Source organism: Ophidiomyces ophidiicola (assembly GCF_022830035.1).
Source record: "Ophidiomyces ophidiicola strain CBS 122913 chromosome Unknown scaffold_38, whole genome shotgun sequence".
Lineage (NCBI taxonomy): Eukaryota > Fungi > Ascomycota > Eurotiomycetes > Onygenales > Onygenaceae > Ophidiomyces > Ophidiomyces ophidiicola.
In genome coordinates this window covers 82882-100066 of record NW_026054678.1, presented here as the reverse complement: position 1 = coordinate 100066, position 17185 = coordinate 82882, and the positions used below count along the sequence as shown (strand labels likewise).

The 17185-nt window shown below is 50.1% G+C and overlaps 7 protein-coding genes across 7 annotated transcripts; 2 read left to right on the top strand and 5 right to left on the bottom strand.

Annotated features, from left to right (window-relative positions):
- Positions 1 to 66: 66 nt before the first annotated feature.
- LOZ57_006267 (uncharacterized protein) lies at positions 67 to 1332 on the bottom strand (the record flags this gene model as incomplete). Its single annotated transcript, XM_049255287.1, has 3 exons — positions 67 to 216; positions 273 to 1166; positions 1282 to 1332. The coding sequence occupies 3 exons, from the start codon at positions 1330 to 1332 to the stop codon at positions 67 to 69; spliced, it is 1095 nt and encodes a 364-aa protein (XP_049105756.1).
- Positions 1333 to 1707: 375 nt separating this feature from the next.
- Positions 1708 to 3372, bottom strand: LOZ57_006266 (uncharacterized protein; the record flags this gene model as incomplete). The annotated part of the gene is made up of 5 exons (XM_049255286.1): positions 1708 to 2171; positions 2224 to 2690; positions 2749 to 3190; positions 3242 to 3286; positions 3360 to 3372. 5 exons carry the CDS (start codon positions 3370 to 3372, stop codon positions 1708 to 1710), a joined length of 1431 nt encoding a protein of 476 aa, XP_049105755.1.
- Positions 3373 to 3626: 254 nt separating this feature from the next.
- LOZ57_006265 (uncharacterized protein) lies at positions 3627 to 4191 on the top strand (the record flags this gene model as incomplete). Its single annotated transcript, XM_049255285.1, has 2 exons — positions 3627 to 3657; positions 3719 to 4191. The coding sequence occupies 2 exons, from the start codon at positions 3627 to 3629 to the stop codon at positions 4189 to 4191; spliced, it is 504 nt and encodes a 167-aa protein (XP_049105754.1).
- Positions 4192 to 5122: 931 nt separating this feature from the next.
- Positions 5123 to 8644, top strand: RIA1 (Cytoplasmic GTPase/eEF2-like protein (ribosomal biogenesis); the record flags this gene model as incomplete). The annotated part of the gene is made up of 5 exons (XM_049255284.1): positions 5123 to 5211; positions 5263 to 6222; positions 6290 to 7819; positions 7872 to 8188; positions 8262 to 8644. 5 exons carry the CDS (start codon positions 5123 to 5125, stop codon positions 8642 to 8644), a joined length of 3279 nt encoding a protein of 1092 aa, XP_049105753.1.
- A 454-nt stretch (positions 8645 to 9098) lies between these two features.
- Positions 9099 to 9710, bottom strand: CSL4 (exosome 3'->5 exonuclease subunit ski4 (Csl4); the record flags this gene model as incomplete). The annotated part of the gene is made up of 1 exon (XM_049255283.1): positions 9099 to 9710. One exon carries the CDS (start codon positions 9708 to 9710, stop codon positions 9099 to 9101), a length of 612 nt encoding a protein of 203 aa, XP_049105752.1.
- Positions 9711 to 10438: 728 nt separating this feature from the next.
- Positions 10439 to 11690, bottom strand: LOZ57_006262 (uncharacterized protein; the record flags this gene model as incomplete). Its single annotated transcript, XM_049255282.1, has 3 exons — positions 10439 to 11177; positions 11235 to 11428; positions 11481 to 11690. The coding sequence occupies 3 exons, from the start codon at positions 11688 to 11690 to the stop codon at positions 10439 to 10441; spliced, it is 1143 nt and encodes a 380-aa protein (XP_049105751.1).
- Positions 11691 to 14308: 2618 nt separating this feature from the next.
- On the bottom strand, positions 14309 to 16357 carry VAC8 (Vacuolar protein 8; the record flags this gene model as incomplete). Its single annotated transcript, XM_049255281.1, has 5 exons — positions 14309 to 15444; positions 15499 to 15744; positions 15794 to 15907; positions 15981 to 16101; positions 16181 to 16357. 5 exons carry the CDS (start codon positions 16355 to 16357, stop codon positions 14309 to 14311), a joined length of 1794 nt encoding a protein of 597 aa, XP_049105750.1.
- Positions 16358 to 17185: the final 828 nt, after the last annotated feature.

The window sequence follows — 17185 nt, the reverse complement described above, 5'->3', positions numbered from 1 at the left end:
AGAAATGCATAGTGGAATCTCAAATGCCAGTATAAAACGATGGGAAGGTTTCAAAGCAAACGGCTATTATAAATAGACCTGGATCATAGTTTTGGGCGAGCTCACTGGCTTTCCACAGCCAACAACAACACATTTCGCAAAAGGCTTGGTTTTCACAGGTGTGGCCTTTTTGCCCCGAGAAACCGCTCGATTGGTGGCACAGAGGCCGCAGTATACCTGTAATAGCATAATATCAGCATCTGTGACATTGGTATTCGAAAGGGAGAACAAACATGTCCGCATGGTCTTGCCACCCAGATCTGCCTTCGAAGTGGTTCGTCTCCAGATCCAAGCTCGTGGTCACAATTTGGGCATACAATAACGTCGTCTTTACCCACGGTCCTTGTGAACCCCTTCGAAGGTGCCGGGGGTGCTTCGTACTTTGGAGAAGCTGGCGTGCGCTGTGGTTCAAAACGATCCAAACCAACAAAAGTGACATCCAAATGTGTAAGATCTATTCCTTGGCTGGGCCTCTCGCCAATCCAGAATGGCCTCATGGCGTGGTGAAAAGCGCCGAATAAATCCCTTGCCCTCCATGCAACTTCACTGGGAAGGGGGTTAGGTAGCGGGCGGTGTGTAGGAGGTTGTCGGGGCCTGGAATCGGATGACGGGAGAAATCGTGCATCATCGGATAACATGGGCTGAGATGGACCGTCGTATTGAGGAAAGATTGCGGCAGGATTCACCGATCTAGATCCAGCTTCTCGTGAGATAGAACCAAGCCATTGAACGTCAGGGCTCGACTGCTGGATGCTGGTCGTTGGTCCTTGTTCTAAATCTACCACATCTGCCATGATATCCCGACCAAAACGCGGAGGCCGGGTGGCTCCCGTCTGGCTGCGTTCCGGGGGTCGGCCTTCGGCAGTATGGGGCGGTCTCAGAACACTGTGATCTTCTTGCGTCAAATCAATGACATTTCGTTGCGGCCGGCGTGGCATGTATGAAGGAGGTGGAGGGGGAAGCCCTGTAGACATGATCGGTCTTCTATCATCGTATCCGTCTCTAGGGCGTCTGATGGTCGGAAGTGGAGGAAGCTGTGGAACTGATGACTGGCTATTGCCGGCGGAGTTGGGATCGTCTGGCGTGGGCCTGGGTGATTCGCTGTCTGAGATCTCGTCGTGCCGGCGCTAGAATCACGAAGAGAAATAGTAATCCGGTCAGTATGCAATTTTCCCATGGGCCGGCAGCAGTGCCGCACAGATGCCGCCCCCGCAGCAAGGGTTGCCAACGACTGCAACTCACCTTTCTCGACGCCGGTGAGGTCAAGAATTGTATTGTCGGAGCCCTGTTCATGATATATAGCTTTTAAACATATGGTACAGCTTTGAAAATCAAAAACACAGCCAGAAAAGCAGGGCGGGGAGATGCAGAGGTCAGAAGAGGAGTTGGGGAGGATGAGTTGGTTGCAGCCGAGTCTTATCTCCAGCAGCGCCAAAGTTCGGAGGCGACAACCAGCCAACCCCTAGGTTTGGGCTGGTCCATTGCATCAAATAGTGAAATCTAGGCCCCTGGCGAAGGAGCCAAAGTCGGCTTGTTCCGGTGGCGCGATGGAGATCAAAGAAGACGCTTTTCTTTGCAGTCCACACAATCCCTTGCATTACATAAATAAACCCGCCTGCATATAGCTACATACATGATTCCAATCCGCTTTTCAGAATTGCTCCAACATCATTCCGATCCCACTACAGTCAGAACCCCGTCGGCGTTAAGAGCGACAATGCTGTTCGCCGATCTGCCCCAGACGGCTGAGATCGCAGGCACAGCACTGCGCAGAGGCTCGCTCCACGATTTGGCCGACTTTGAGTAGTGCTGCACAGTCAAGCCGTGAGGTCCGCTCGTCAACAGAAACTGTCCTGTGTAGTCCCAGCAGAGTGAATCCACCCGGTTTCCAACATCCAGCACTTTTACCACATCGGACTTGCGAAGGTCCCAGATAGATACGCTAGACGAAGCCTCAGTAGCTGATGCGAGCCAAGTTCCGTTTTCCGAGAAGAATATAGCCTTGACAGGCCCTGGGCACGTAAAAGTCGCGGCATTTGCGCCGGTCTTAACATCGAATATTTTGATCTGTCCATCAGTGGCCCCTGCGGCTAGTAGATGGCCATCGGGGTGAAATTGGGCAGACAGTAATCCTGTCGGGTCCATTAGCAAATAAACTTTGAACTTTTTGTGGGCTTGTCATACCAGAATCACTGAAAATTTGCGCAACAACTGTTAATGAGGCAAGGTCATAGAGCACATAGCTCTGGTCAACGCCGACGGAGGCCAAAAGATCTCCGGTCGGATGTTTTGCCAGAGCTTTCACTTCTCCCGCATGTGAATGGAAGCTTGCGATCTCGGATTCTCCATCAAACACCTTTACCAGCCCAGTAGATGTTGAAATAACTGCTTTCTCACCAACCCACATTGTATCGGTGATAACGCCACTACCGCCTTTCAAAGAAAAGAGGATAGAGTGTTTAGAAAACGAGTATACACCTGCGACTCCATCAGCACCCCCAACCAAGGCTAACTCTCCAGATTCATTGAGCGACAAAGAGTCTCCACCAGGATAAAGTGAGTCGGAAGTAGCAACAACTTTGAACTGTTGTATCACCTCGTTGGTAGCCCAATCTTCAGGAATAGGACGCTTGCGGCGTGTTTTTGAGAGGCTTTGGAGGTATCAGTTAGCATTGGGCAAAGAGAAGCGTAGCGGAAAAGCTATCATACTGTTCTTGGGTCGCGTCAATTCGTGCGATCACGGACGCCGGAATGCCGGTGCTATCCACCTGCATTGCATCGCCATTAGTCGGAGCACGCCCCGCACCCACAGATATTTTTGAGAGAGCATCGCGCGCATCATCCCTCTCTTTCCGTAGCCTTGCAATCACTCTAACCGCAGCATCATGTTGATACAGCGCAGTGCTAAGCTCTTGTCTTGTTTGGTCTAAAGTCTGCCTCAAATTATATGTTTCTAGCGCCAACGCATCCCACTCTTCCTGAAATACACCAAGTAGGGACGGAATCGAAGTTAATGTTGGTGGACGAGGGCGAACAACGCGTGCGGATTTCAGCTCAACGAGCTCCTCAATGGTAAGCTCTTCGCCTGTAACCGGCTCCTTTCCATGTTCCGTAATATATGCCTCAATAAGGCGCTTTTCAAAAACATTTCCTATTTCTAGGTCAGCTGCTTTAAAGCTACAGGCTCAAGAGGTAAGCATACCGCTTTTGGGCGAAACAACAGGCACTTGGGGAGCCTCCCCGGAGACTAGATATTTTAAAAACAAGGGTCAGTACTGGATCGACCGTAAATATTGGCCTTGGAAGCAAGGGGATCTTACTTGCGCAGAGCATGGTGGGCTGGGTGATGGTGAGCGCTGAGATTCGTTGCGGAGCGAGATGCCGCCAAATCGGTTTCTGCGTAGCCCGGAGGTTGGGTGGTTCCGCTCCGCCAGGAACGCCTCCCGCAGTCTTCGCCTCGCTGGAACGCATACCGTCCGTAATCAATGGGGCATCCACTTATATCGTGGAGCTGACAATGACCACTTGTCTTGATGCCCGATAGCCAGCAACACGGGACTATCACTACATAACTGGATATACCAGCAATGAGTTTCAAGGCGAAGAATCTCACCTACGGTTAGTCACTAACTAACCAAACCCTTCCTTTAGTTAAACGGCAACTAAGTCAAGCCTTCAGAGAAGACTGAGCCAGCGTTCCTACGGAGACTACGCAATCAATATGGCGATGGAACCGGTGAACGCCATGGGCGCTCCAACGTCCGCCCAGTGAAGGCAAGGGATGTAGCGGACGATGAGCCCACCTACGTTGATGAAGAAAGCAATGAAGTCATATCAAAGGAGGATTACGAAGCCATGTTGAATGGTAAGGCTCTCGGGCCAGCATCTGGGAAAGAAACGGGTGCCGACGATGCCCGCGGATCACACTCCGGCCAAGAGGGCCAAAACAGCGCAGCGGAGGCCCCAAGAAATGCACACAGCGAGAAGGTTGCAGAAATTGGCGGCCTTAGAAAGAAGAAGCTTGCAAGGGTGATTGCAGATGAAGAACATGCAGGAAAGGCAGATGTTCAAGGACACGACATTAAGCCGCCAAAGAAGAAGCAAAAGAAAAAGGCAATCAAGCTTTCTTTTGACGAAGAAACAGCAGCCTAACTTTGGTCTTGAAGACTTTCTCTTTATTAAGATAAGCCTTTTGTGCTAATATTTAACATCGTCTCTCGACGAGTGGTAGGCGACTAGGCAACGAAGCAAGGAGTCGGGTAATTTCGCCGCAGCTACGCATGAGCGCACATTGCCCCTTCCGCCGCGTTTAGATTCGGCATGTGAATGATCTCGTTTGTTTTGCAGTACTCGAGCATTCAAGCGGAAAACTCCATAAACACCGTAAACTGAATGAGAGAAAAAAGCCTCTGGGCGCATGATTCGATACACAAATTCTTCACCAACTCAAACAAGTCAGACCATCTAGGCTTCTTATCTTATGACTGCTCGCGCTCCGGCGTCGAATCAAAGGCCGGATATTACTATCTAATTTGTTTCCAGTTTAAGTACGACATGAGGTGGTAGACTATATCCAGCCAGTGCCGCAGCAATTTCAGCACAGCATGTCAAAATTTCTATATAGCTTACTAGGCTATGAAGGACATGCATATCATATATTACATAGATTAGCGATTGGGCAAGGCGATAAATAATCCTTCCGTTCAGAATGAGTCATAGTTATTTGCCTCCAAAGGTTTACTCAGACTTGCTCAAAATTCGACATAGTGATGCTACATGTATGTAATATCAGATAGATTGCTACAGATTTCCTGAAAATCACTGTAGAGCTGCATTCTTAGTGGCAGTGGATTCCTTAAAATTCCGCTGAAATTTACACACAGGAGTTTCTTCCTCCCAAACCATAAAGTTCAACTTTGAAACTCATTTCCAGCGAGACTTCGTCAAGTGCCACCCTGTTGGGCTCACTGTATACTGAAAAGCTGCTAGTGGATGGGCATATCCTGCATACTCCAATGCCTGTCGTTGACTTGAAAGATCTGGTTCGCCTACAGCATAATGCTGAAGATATTCGAAATGCACGATGGCCCCTCCTACCTCGCTGCCAACCCCGCTGACCAGAAAGACAAATGAAGCTGACTATTTCCGCAGATATGTATCCTCGCACATGTTGTAGGTGGCCTGAAGCAATTCTTACGCTCCTACAGTGCATTTTTAATTAAGATGTTATTTTATCCAGGACCACGGCAAGACGTCCCTGACGGACAGTTTAATCGCCACAAATGGCATTATTTCGCCCAAGCTGGCCGGGAAGATCCGCTACCTGGATTCCCGTCCAGATGAACAGCTGAGAGGGATTACTATGGAGTCTTCTGCCATCTCTCTGTACTTTTCTATGCTTCGAAAATCCGCGCCCGACGTAGCGCCTGAAAAGAAGGAGTATCTTATCAACTTGATCGACTCTCCTGGACATATTGACTTCAGCAGTGAGGTATCTACTGCATCTCGACTTTGCGATGGTGCTCTAGTACTTGTCGATGTTGTAGAAGGGGTATGCAGCCAGACAGTGACTGTCTTACGGCACGCATGGGTCGAACAGCTGAAACCAATTCTGGTCTTCAACAAAATTGATCGTTTGGTAACGGAGTGGAAAATGAGCCCTGTCGAGGCATACTCTCATTTGAGCAGACTTCTTGAGCAAGTCAATGCTGTTATTGGAAGCTTTTACCAGGGTGAGCGGATGGAAGAGGATTTATTGTGGAGAGAAAGGGTAGAAGAGCGGGTGAAAGCTACGGCTGCAAAAGACAAGGATAAGGACAAATCTAAAAAACGTACCGATCAAAGCTCAAATGCCGAAGATGAAGTCGAAGAGTTTGAAGAAAGCGATGACGAGCACTTGTACTTCGCCCCTGAAAAAAACAATGTCATTTTCTGCAGTGCTACCGACGGCTGGGCTTTTACGATTCGACAGTTTTCGGCATTATACGAGAAAAAACTGGGGATTAAAAGAGCCATTTTAGAGAAGGTGCTTTGGGGAGATTATTTTTTGGATCCTAAAACCAAACGAGTCCTGGCTCAAAAACATCTTAAAGGAAAAAATTTGAAGCCTATGTTTGTCCAGTTGGTTCTAGAAAGTATATGGGCGGTATACAATGCAACTACTGGAGGAGCAAGCAAAACAGGGTAAGCTAAAAATGGACCCTCGACGTTGGTGTACTTAAATGTCCTTGTACTAATAGCTATTACTCAGTGATTCCGCATTACTGGAAAAAATTTCAAAGTCTTTGTCGATAACAATACCTACCTACGTACTGAGGTCTAGGGATCCGAGAAATATTCTATCCGCAGTCTTCTCCTCATGGCTACCCCTCTCAACTGCAGTTTTAGTTTCTGTCATCGAATATCTCCCTAGCCCCCCGGTAGCGCAAGCACTCAGGCTGCCAGACATGTTGGATAATTCCCCGGGCGTGTCATTTGTCAGCCCCGCCGTACGCAATGCCATGGAAAAGTTTCAGTCTGGAAAAGATGATCCCGTAGTTGCGTACGTTAGCAAGATGGTCTCTGTTCCAGAAAGTGAGCTACCATCCAAGGCACGACGAGCGGGAGCAGGTGGCACTCTGACGGCAGAGGAAGCGCGAGACCTTGCGCGACGAAAGCGGGAGGAGTTGGCAAAGCTTCAAAGCCAGTCGAGTGTGCCGGAAGATGATAATTTTGCGCGGATAACTAGTGCATTTTCTGCGACAAGCATCGAGGACAACAGCACCGAGGCGACGGATGAAAAGGCAGAGCCAGAACATCTCATCGGCTTTGCTCGTTTGTATTCAGGGACATTGTCAGTAGGGGATTCTGTTTATGTTCTCCCACCGAAATTCTCTCCCGAGAATCCTGCTGCAAGCGGTGAACCACAGAAAGTCGTTATAACCGCACTGTACCTGCTTATGGGTCGAACACTCGAACAACTAGAGAGTGTCCCGGCCGGCGTTGTATTTGGAGTTGGTGGACTTGAAGGCCATATCGTCAAAACAGGAACACTTTGCAGTCAGCTTGAGGGTTCAGTTAATTTGGCAGGTGTATCTTTGAGCAGCCCGCCCATTGTACGAGTCGCCTTGGAGCCTGTAAATCCTGGGGATTTGAACAAAATGATTAATGGTTTGAAGATGTTAGAAAGAAGCGATCCATGTGCTGAATATGAGGTGCTTCCTAGCGGTGAACACGTTATACTTACAGCTGGTGAATTGCATCTGGAGCGTTGCTTGAAGGATTTACGAGAACGATATGCCAAATGCGAAATTCAGGCAGGCGAGTCCATTGTACCGTATAGGGAGACCATTATCAGCGCACCGGAAATGGCCCCTCCAAAAGCTATGGAATCACCCCGTGGAACGGTTCTCACGGCTTCAGCTTCAAAGCAGCTCACGATTAGATTAAGAGTACGACCCTTGCCAGTTGCAGTCACCGAATTCCTTGGCAAGAATGCTGGAAGCATAAAACGATTTTATGTTCAAAGAAGAAACAGAAATGGCTCTACCTTCGAGGAGGCAGAGGATGGAAACCACACCGATCCCCAAGTTGACAGCCAAGATATTGGTCAAGGCAGTATGTCTAGTCGAAACATCATATCAGAGGAAAAGTTTAAAAAGGAGCTCAGCGTTGCATTTTCAACAGCGAAGGATCGAGATCTATGGAAAGACGCAATGGCACAAATTGCGGAGTTTGGGCCTCGAAGGATGGGGCAGAACGTTTTACTCGATGCAACACAATCAAAAACGTTCGAAAGACTGTGAGTCCTTTCGTATTTTGTTTCCCAAAGTCTCAGCTAACAAGTTATGTAGCTTCCCAGAATCCGCTGACCACGCCAAAAACATTGAAACGAAGCAGCAGAAGCAAAGGCGAGACGCACGGTTATTTTCCGACAAGATATCGTACGCGTTTCAACTTGCTACCAATCAAGGACCACTCTGCGACGAACCGGTACAAGGAATTGCAGTGTTCATTGAAGAAATTACGCTTGCTGAAGCCGGTGATGATGACGTCGGCCGCCTAACAGGGGAAGTAATTCGACTGGTGCGCGATGCAGTATGGCAAGGCTTCTTGGATTGGAGTCCACGTATTCTTCTTGCCATGTATAGTTGCGAAATTCAGGCTTCAAGTATGTATCGATTTCCGCGCGAAAAGGCTGTTCAGGTCAGAAAAAGGCTACTTTGAATACTGACAAGGAATAGCGGAGGTCTTGGGGCGTGTTTATGGGGTTATAACCCGCCGTCGTGGCCGTATCCTCTCAGAAACAATGAAAGAGGGCACCCCTTTCTTTACCATCCTTTCCCTGCTCCCAGTAGCAGAGTCTTTCGGATTCTCAGAGGAAATCCGAAAAAGAACGTCAGGAGCCGCATCGCCTCAGCTTATATTTGCTGGGTTCGAGATGTTGGATGAAGATCCGTTCTGGGTGCCCGCGACGGAAGAAGAATTAGAAGATCTTGGGGAATTAGCGGATAAGGAGAACGTCGCGAAGAGATATATGGATCGAGTACGGAGTAGAAAGGGACTGGTTGTAAAGGGGAAGAAGCTGATCAAGGATGCGGAGAAGCAGAAAACATTGAAGAGGTGATTGGACGGAAACGCTGATTGGATATGACTCGAAGAGTAGCCGAAATGTCCCATGATACTGAGAAGCATTTGAATTAGATGCATATCAAATTGTAGCTATGATCGATATACCTCAAGGTACATTTTCCAGGTTGCTGTTTCATACCTACGTGTTTCTCTAAGTTAATACTTCGAACTTGAACCTTGAAGCTTCCCATTACCACATCCTGAATGGTGAAGGATTGAATCGTGCGACCCGCGTTACCCTTCTCAGGCCATTTCCGCCGTCATTCGGTAAGCTAAGGTGGAAGACGCTTCAATATTTCAGGGCCGGGAAGGGTGCGGCGATTAGGTAAACCTAGCCTCCAGGTGGCCACTGAAGTGGAAGGCGCCAAAGCAAATCATGCCTCGTGGTCGCAATGGGTTGCATCCGGTATGATCAGAATTGAGTAGCGATGACAAAGTGATACTTTGTCCTAGAATGGTTTCGCAACCTTTCTCGTCTCCCCTTTGCCCGTCACCGGATCCCTCATCTCCTTCCAGCTAACAGGAAACATCATATTTCCCCCGAAACCGCTGGCGCCAGCCTCCGTACAACTGCTTCGCGCCATAACAACACCCAGTTCGTTCCCGGCGGTGCTAGCATAGTATGCTACCTGATCACCCACACTCACAATCACGGCACGCACGATATCTCCGACGCGGAACGACTCTTCGAGAACCACCCGGTCTTTCTCCACTGCCCGGACATCTTCTTTGCGAATAAGCGCCTGCGGGCGCAATTCGTCTGCATTCAATGGATCCGCAGTCGTGGAGATGCTCGCGTTGGCAAGGATGGCGCGGAGGTCGGAGTCGATCACTGTCGGGTCGGGGGCCATATTCTGGTCTGGGAGGACAACAAGGATGGAGATTGATGCCTGACGTTTTTGGACACGCGTTACGCGGCCCAGAACGATGCTCCCGACAGTGGGGAGAGTATTGAACCGTGGGGGAATTTTGGTGTTTGTCGAGCCAAGTAAGCTGAAACCACTTACATCGCGGCTGTCAGATGAAGTAGGTGATACAGGTGAGCGGGCTATGGTTAACATCTTGGTCTTTTTGCCGGGTTGCCCGTGAGATAGCTCTTGTAAGACAACCAGTCCGGGTATGGAGGCGCAGATCGAGCTGTCACGTACGTACGTGCCTGGACCTGACGTGAATGATGAAGAGTCTGCCAGGCACTGCCCTGGCACAGCAATTGACGGGCCGGGCGCTGCCATCCCAGATGAAACAGGTGGGCGATGAAAACGGTTGGCAAAAGGGAGGGGAAAGGACTTGGCTTATATGGTGAGGTGTTTAGCGAGATGTCCGGGGCTGATGGATTCTTGCTGGATATAAACGGTTGAGCCAAGCGGTGGTTTCGGTGCGGGCGACGTTGATCTCGATCGCGTGCGTGATGTGACCGTACCGTTACGACTAGTCAGGGGAACCGTACCGGCCAAAAATACAGTGGTCTGTGCGAGCATAGGCTTGATCGCCTGATAAAATCCTTCCGAGCTCTTTTAATCTCCACAACCTCAACAGCGATAAGCGCGATATCCATGCAGACGGGAGAAATACAGCTAATATATTGATTGTCGGTACACGTTACGAAGCTAAATGAAGAAGAAAATAAGAGTGAATTTACCTAAGGATATGGAAATAATCTGCAAGCTGCTCCGTACTCTCACAATAAGTAAATTTTCAGTCTCAGACCAGACAAGACTATAACAATGAATAAGAATTAAGAAAGTAAACCCAACTGCTCACACTCAAACTACCCTTGCACGCAAATTCTCTACCAAGCTCCAGGGAACTGCCATGGGCGGCCACCAGGGAAACTAGGGCGCCAGCCAGGGAAGCCACCAGGGAAACTAGGGCGCCAGCCAGGGAAACTAGGGCGGCCACCGGGGAAGCCGCCAGGGAAGCCGGGGCTGTCAGGGCGGCCAGGACGACCGGGTTGCTCTGGCTGCTGCTCGGGTCCCTCAGGTTGCTCTGGCTGTGGCCGTCCTGGCTGTCCGGGTCTTCCGGGTTGGCCGGGTCGTCCTGGCTGTCCGGGTCTTCCGGGCTGGCCAGGCTGGCCGGGTCGTCCGGGTTGGCCAGGTTGTTCAGGTTGTTCAGGTTGCTCAGGTTGTCCAGGTTGTCCAGGTTGTCCTGGCTTCCCTGGCTGTCCTGGCTTCCCTGGCTGTCCTGGCTTTCCAGGCTGGTCGGGCTGTTCTGGCTGATCACCACCTCCAGCGCCGCCACTGTTCTGCTTGATCCAGTCCAGATACTTGCCGACTTTGGTGTAGACGCCTGGAGATCCTCTCGAGCCGCAATCAGATCCCCAGGATACAATGCCAACAATGCGTTTCGAGCTGTCGTACAATGGAGAACCGCTATCTCCATTGCATACGGCGTTGGTTCTGCCTCCAGCACAGATCATGCCATCTGTAAGCATTGATCCATACGATTGCTTGCAGGTTTCACGATCAACGAGCGGGGTATCGACGAATAGTAACTGCCGAGAGGGTTGTCCTTTCGGACGGGTGAGACCCCTATTTTGGAAACCCATCAGCTTTCATGTATACATTTATGGGTGGAGCGATACGTACCAGCCGGCTGATGTACATGAACCGGTGGGATCAGAGGCAGATGTTACCAGGGAACCATAGCTAATTGTTGAGCTCTTTTGAATGGGGGTTTCCAACACTATAAGTGCAACATCGTTGTTGAATCTTGGCTGATTCCATCCACGGTGGCCCACAATCCTAGCAGCCCGAGCAGTTACGCCGCCCGAAAGGGAATTCTGTAGGCAGAATGAGCATATGGCTATTCTATAGCGGACAAACATATCTTACCAGAGATCCTGCGCGAACCTGAATGCTGCTAGCAGCCCCTTTATCAACACAATGTGCTGCTGTGAGAACAAGTTTCGGGCCAATCAAGGCACCGCCACAGAACTGACTATTACCTCGGACGAGGGCTACTGTGGCAGGGAACTGGCCCTGTCCTGCCGGCGAACCACCAATAATTCTGCCCTCACCTTCCTGAGGTAAGGGTGCTGCCATCGAGACAGCTGGCAAGAGGAGGGAGGCTACAATTGCAAGAATTGGAGCCATTTTGAGTAAATTTTGGATAGAATCCGAGTTGGGACTGGAGTAAGAAAGAATGACAGAATGAATGAATGAATAAATGAATGAAAAAACGAATGAATGAACAAATGAATGAATGTGCTCTGAAGAACCAAGCCCAGATTGCGGGAGCAGGCGGCCTTTATGTGTTTTTTCGAAGCTCTATCATCCCAGCTCTTCTATCCTGCTTCCAAACGTTCTTCTGTGCAAAGCTAAGAGCCTCTCTCCACAAGCACCCTGGCTGAAACGCAAAAGGGCAGAAACTGTAACAGAGAGTGGGATACCCACCTCCATGCCGTTGGAAAACATGTTTCTGTGGACATGAAATAAGAAAGAATATTCCCTGTGCCGTGTGTAAGTGGGGCGGGGAGAAATAAAATGCCGAAATTGTTTGTAGGACTCTGTACGGAGTACATCTGCGGCCCCTAAGCTTTACACATGATGATAGCACTAGTAAATCTTGCGTGGTCAAAAAAGCTCTCTCCACATGACGCAGTCCGATTTCACGGTACATTTCCCCCGGGTGCGGACGAGTAAGGCCCAGCCCAGCGTTTCAAATAAGTGTGCGAGCCGAAAAGAAACTAATAAATAAATAACGAGGAACGCGGGAGAAGGGGAAAAACCGGCATCAAGGAGACGGAACGGCGCCACAGCGGCAACAACGGGTATCAAGCAAATTTTAGGCCGTCCCCATCACACCACCAGCGAACGTTATAAGAGTAAGGTGAGATCCGATTTCACTGTACGGAGTACAGGTTTAGACAATATTAATTACTGCCGGAGTGACATATCTGTACGGAGGAGAGGTTTCGGTGCGTAGATTGGCATGAGCAGGATTCTCAGGGGCCCAGTACGGAGTAAATCTCCGTTAAACAGAATTTAAGCAATCGCACGAGTATGAAGCGGCCTGTAGTTTCATTTCAAGGGCCCCACAGTCTCTAGTTGTATGGTTTTACCCATACGGAGCACCCTCTCCGGCCGTTAGAGATGTTCTGTACGTCCTGCGCACAACATACAGAGGCCTGGTATAGTATCGATATTCTCGATCTTCTTAGTTTGAGTCCCTGCTAGGCGAGATATATTTCTTCTAAATAATATCTCCGATGTCAATGAGCGGCATGGTCTGGGACAACCCTACCTCTAGCTATACGAGGCCACTACAGGCATATGGAGATTATTGTCCCGGGCGGCAAGGCCTAGCCAAGTCAGCGGAAACATGTGCCCACCGCAGCTCAGTTGTATGAAACAATTATTATTAATGTGCCCCGTTGGCCAAGGGCGTTTCAACATGATATATCCACTCGCGCACGTCGGAGCGCGTCAGACAGCAGGGGGCAGCGATCAGGGCAGTAGCAGCAACACCGCTAGACAACTCGCGAAGGAGGCCGGCCATACGCCGTCGAGAAGCTAAAAGCAAGGCAATGAATAATGATGGTGTGATTGTGATACAGCGAACTGCGGGGTAGAAGGGGTTTCCCAGAGCGCCGATATCGACGTTGAAGTGGTGAACGGGAGGCGGAAGAGGCGGCGGCGGCGGCAAAAAAAAGAGAAAAACAAAGGCAAAAAGGAGCACGGTCACGGGACTCGCTAACGACCAGCGCCGCGCGGCCATTGGCTGCGGCGAAGGTCGCTGGTGGATACCTGGCTGTTTGCACTCTTTGCAGCAAGCGGGCTGACGACAGTCGTAGAGTGTTGAAGGTTGCTACAACGGCTCTGTTGTTTCGAACCATTGTCGGCTACACGATAGAAGTGGGCGGCGGGGTCCACGGCCTCGTAATATGACCCCTAAGGGCGCCCCTGGCGCCGGGCACGTCTTGTCTCCCACTGTCCAGCCGTAGCCAAGCGCGTAGCGGATCTATGGTGGAGCTGGATGTCGGTGACTCCCAAGCTCCTGCAATCAGACTTGTTGTAACTACTAGTTAACCATGGGGCCAGGGCTTTGATAGTGGCTCCGTTTAAGTAAGTGGTGCGACCCCGGCAGCCGAGGCTTGCTGTAATTGGCACCACATCACGGACCAGAGTCTAGAGGTGGCCGTGGGGGTTGCGTTTGCTTGGGGTATGGAATACGGAGTAGTTATGCGTGCATCTACATCTCGCTTGCGTTCTTCCTTTTCAAATAATAATTTGCGCCTCATATCCTCAACATACATACATCCAGTCTAAGCCCCACTTGCCTTCTGTCCGCATGATGTAAGACGGGTGGTTAAATCCTGCGATTCCACCGGGCAAGGTGGCAAACGCGGGCGATTTGCAACAACGAAACAGCGTGCCCGCCTTCAGCCGCGAAATCACTCAACAAGCTAAGAGCCGCCAGCTCCTTATCAATCACGGGCCACTATTATTAACAAGGAAATAAAAGAAAACAAGACGGCATTGCACCTTAAAACTCCATGCAGGGATATAGATAATGTGCAAAAACTTCACAAAAAGAAAACAATAAAGCAAGACGACTGAATAATGCCAAAGATAGAGGGATGACGAGGCTTCAACAGAGATAAAGGGATGAAGAAAAGGAGATGAATGTAAAATCAGAACCAACATGATCAGTGAGAATATTATGAATCAATTAGGTTCTGTTTCGATTGTCCCAATATTTCAAGCGAGCGTTGCGCTAATGCAATTAGCTCGCCCTCTCCATCTTCTCCATCTGAGTCTTCAGGGCCCACTGGTCTCTCAGAAAGCTCTTTGACAATACTGACGATTTTTTGAGACTCGCGGATGAGATTGTTCAACCGGTTATCACCAGACTCGAGCAGTTGTAGCAACGTCCATACAGCAATGTGTTGGAATGTAGGATCTCCGCTGTCCAAGAATCGATTCATGTATCCCAGAATACCCCCACTCGGGGCCGTCCAGTCCCGTACAAATATCGAGTAATCGCCGACTTCATAGGATTCATTAATTAACTTGACTTTTCTAGGTTGGGCATCGGGTGACTTACTTTTTGATGAGAGATTGCCCAGTGCAGCCGCACTGTTACCTTGTACTTCAACGCTTTCTGACGCAGTCAGTGGGATGAGCACATCAAAGACGCCAAGGTCAAGTAGGTGCGGTTTTAGCTCGTCACTTAAAGCCAACACTGCTATGGCAGCTGTCATTTCTGATTGTACACTAAGCGGGACTTGCATAACCAACTCCTTGCACTTTTGTACAGCACCAGCCTGCAGGACGAGTTCTTTGTTCCGGTCAGAACTAGCAGCGAGGTTTCGAAGCGTGGAAATAGCATGACACTGGATCTCTTCATTATCAATTGGCCCTAGGAGTTCTACCAGGGGTTTTAAGAATCCGGCGTCGATGATAGGAGACTCGTTATGGGGATGAATCGAGATGTTGCGGATACATGCAACGGCGGAGAGGATCAGTGGGAGGTATGAGGACTGCAGCAACCGCAGTAGTGGAGGAAGACCGCGTGCGCGAACTATCTCAAGTTGATATTTTTCGTCCGATGCTAAATTTCGTAACGCGAGAGCAGCTTGGCATTGCACCTTCGGTGTTGAGGAGTCCATCAACTGAACCAGGGAGTGAACAAGTCTAAGCTCAGTTTGAGCCAGTCGTTTGCGATTAGCTGAGTCTACTGCAATGTTGCTTAAGGCGGTTGTGCAGTAGTATTGGACGTCCACGTCAGGTGAGGACAAGAGCTGAACCAGTACTGGAATTGCTCCAGCAACTACAAGTTCCTGTCGATTCTCGTCTGTACACCAGTGAACTTAGATTAATGCTGCAGAAAGACAGAAGGCTTGCATACCAGAATGGGTCATGTTTAAGAGGGCACCAGTAGCGTTGCGTTGAACCCTCATGTCTTTTGATTTCGCGAGTTTCGTCAATGGGCCTAGGGCACCAGATCTTGCTATCCTTGATTTGTTCTCTTCGTGAGTCGCAAGGTTAGTGATACAACCAACGGCGTTACACTGGACTTCGACATTTTGAGACTGCATCTGACGGATGAGTGGTGCTAGGCCACCTAACTCTACGATGGAAACTTTGTTTTCAGCTAGAAAGAGTGTTAGTCCCGGTCGCCATTCACGTCGAACATCACATACTGTTCACAGCCAAATTTCCCAAGGCTGCGCTCGCCGCTCGCTGAACTTCAATATCTGGACTTTGGAGCAGGGACAGGATAGGCTCTAAAGTGTTTCTGTCGACTTCACGAACATCTATAAGAGACGTCTGATTAGGCTCTATCTGCAGAAATGATGCGAGATAAGTGATAGAATGCTTCCCACTGACCTCTTTCGGTGATTTCCGCGAACGTTAGGCTCGCGCTTCTTTGCAGGTCGACATTATCTGAATACACGAGTGTACTTAGGGCTTGCAACGGCTCTCCACAGAAGAAATCCGTTTCAGTTCGCTAGAAAAGTAGCCGTATCAGCGTTATTGTAGTGCACCTGGGTGGGTAGAAAAAGGCTGAGTCAACGCCATGTACGTACGTTCTCTAGATACTGCAGCAAATCCGCAACGGCCTCGCGTTCGTTGTCGGCTAAAATCGGTTCGTACAAGCCATCCCTCGACCGACCTTTGATGAGCGCCAGCAGATCAGAAAAGCGGCACCATCCGTCAATCGAGGTAAATATACCTGTTAGGCAGGAGACACAAGCATTCCCCATGTCTCTTCAGATCCCTCCGGGAGCGGAGGGGGCGGGAGCAGCACCCCCAAGGAGGCGCTTAGTATTCGTAGAAGTGATACTCTTTCCGTGTGCTTCTGCTTTATTTTTCTTTTCCACCGTTTTGGTTATCTGGTCGAAAAGCGACGTGGGTGATTCGCGAGATGCGAAATCGTTTGCAGGTAGGCCTTATCGGGACATCGAGGGGGTACAGGAGGCACGGGGCGTCTATGCGAATAAGGTGTGGAAGACGGAACTGGAACAGGATCCTTAGATGGGATCGGGTGACTGATGCAAGGTCGCCAGGGAAAAGGAGGGCAACCGATTGGTCCTGCGATGCATAAAACAAGAAACTTGGGTAAGCCTGCGCGGATTCAGATCAAAGGAGGATGGAGGGCGGTGGCGGGAGCGGGAGCAGGGCGGCATGTGAGGAGGATAGCGGGCTAAATACCTGGAGTACCGGCAGTACAGATAGCCACACAAGAGCGGTCGTGAGCCAGCGACGCAGAGGGGGCGACGGCGACGAGGACCAGGTGGAGGAGAACCAACTACCTGTTAGTTAGTTCGTTGCCAGCGATGGGCGTCAACACGACAGCTTAGTAACCAGCGAAATTGGTTGGTGAAGCTGATCAGATGCGAAGCTCGGACAGACTAGCCGCTTTGGGCACCCGCGTGCTGAGAAGCCGGAGGCGGCGGACACGGCGGGCGGCGAGCAGCTACCACTAACTTACTTATGCCTGTGCATGGGCACGGTCCGCTGGTGTGTCTGGTGCGAAGGAGGGGGCCACGAGCGGGATGCGGGGTGGATGGCACAGAAACCAGGGCCAGCCT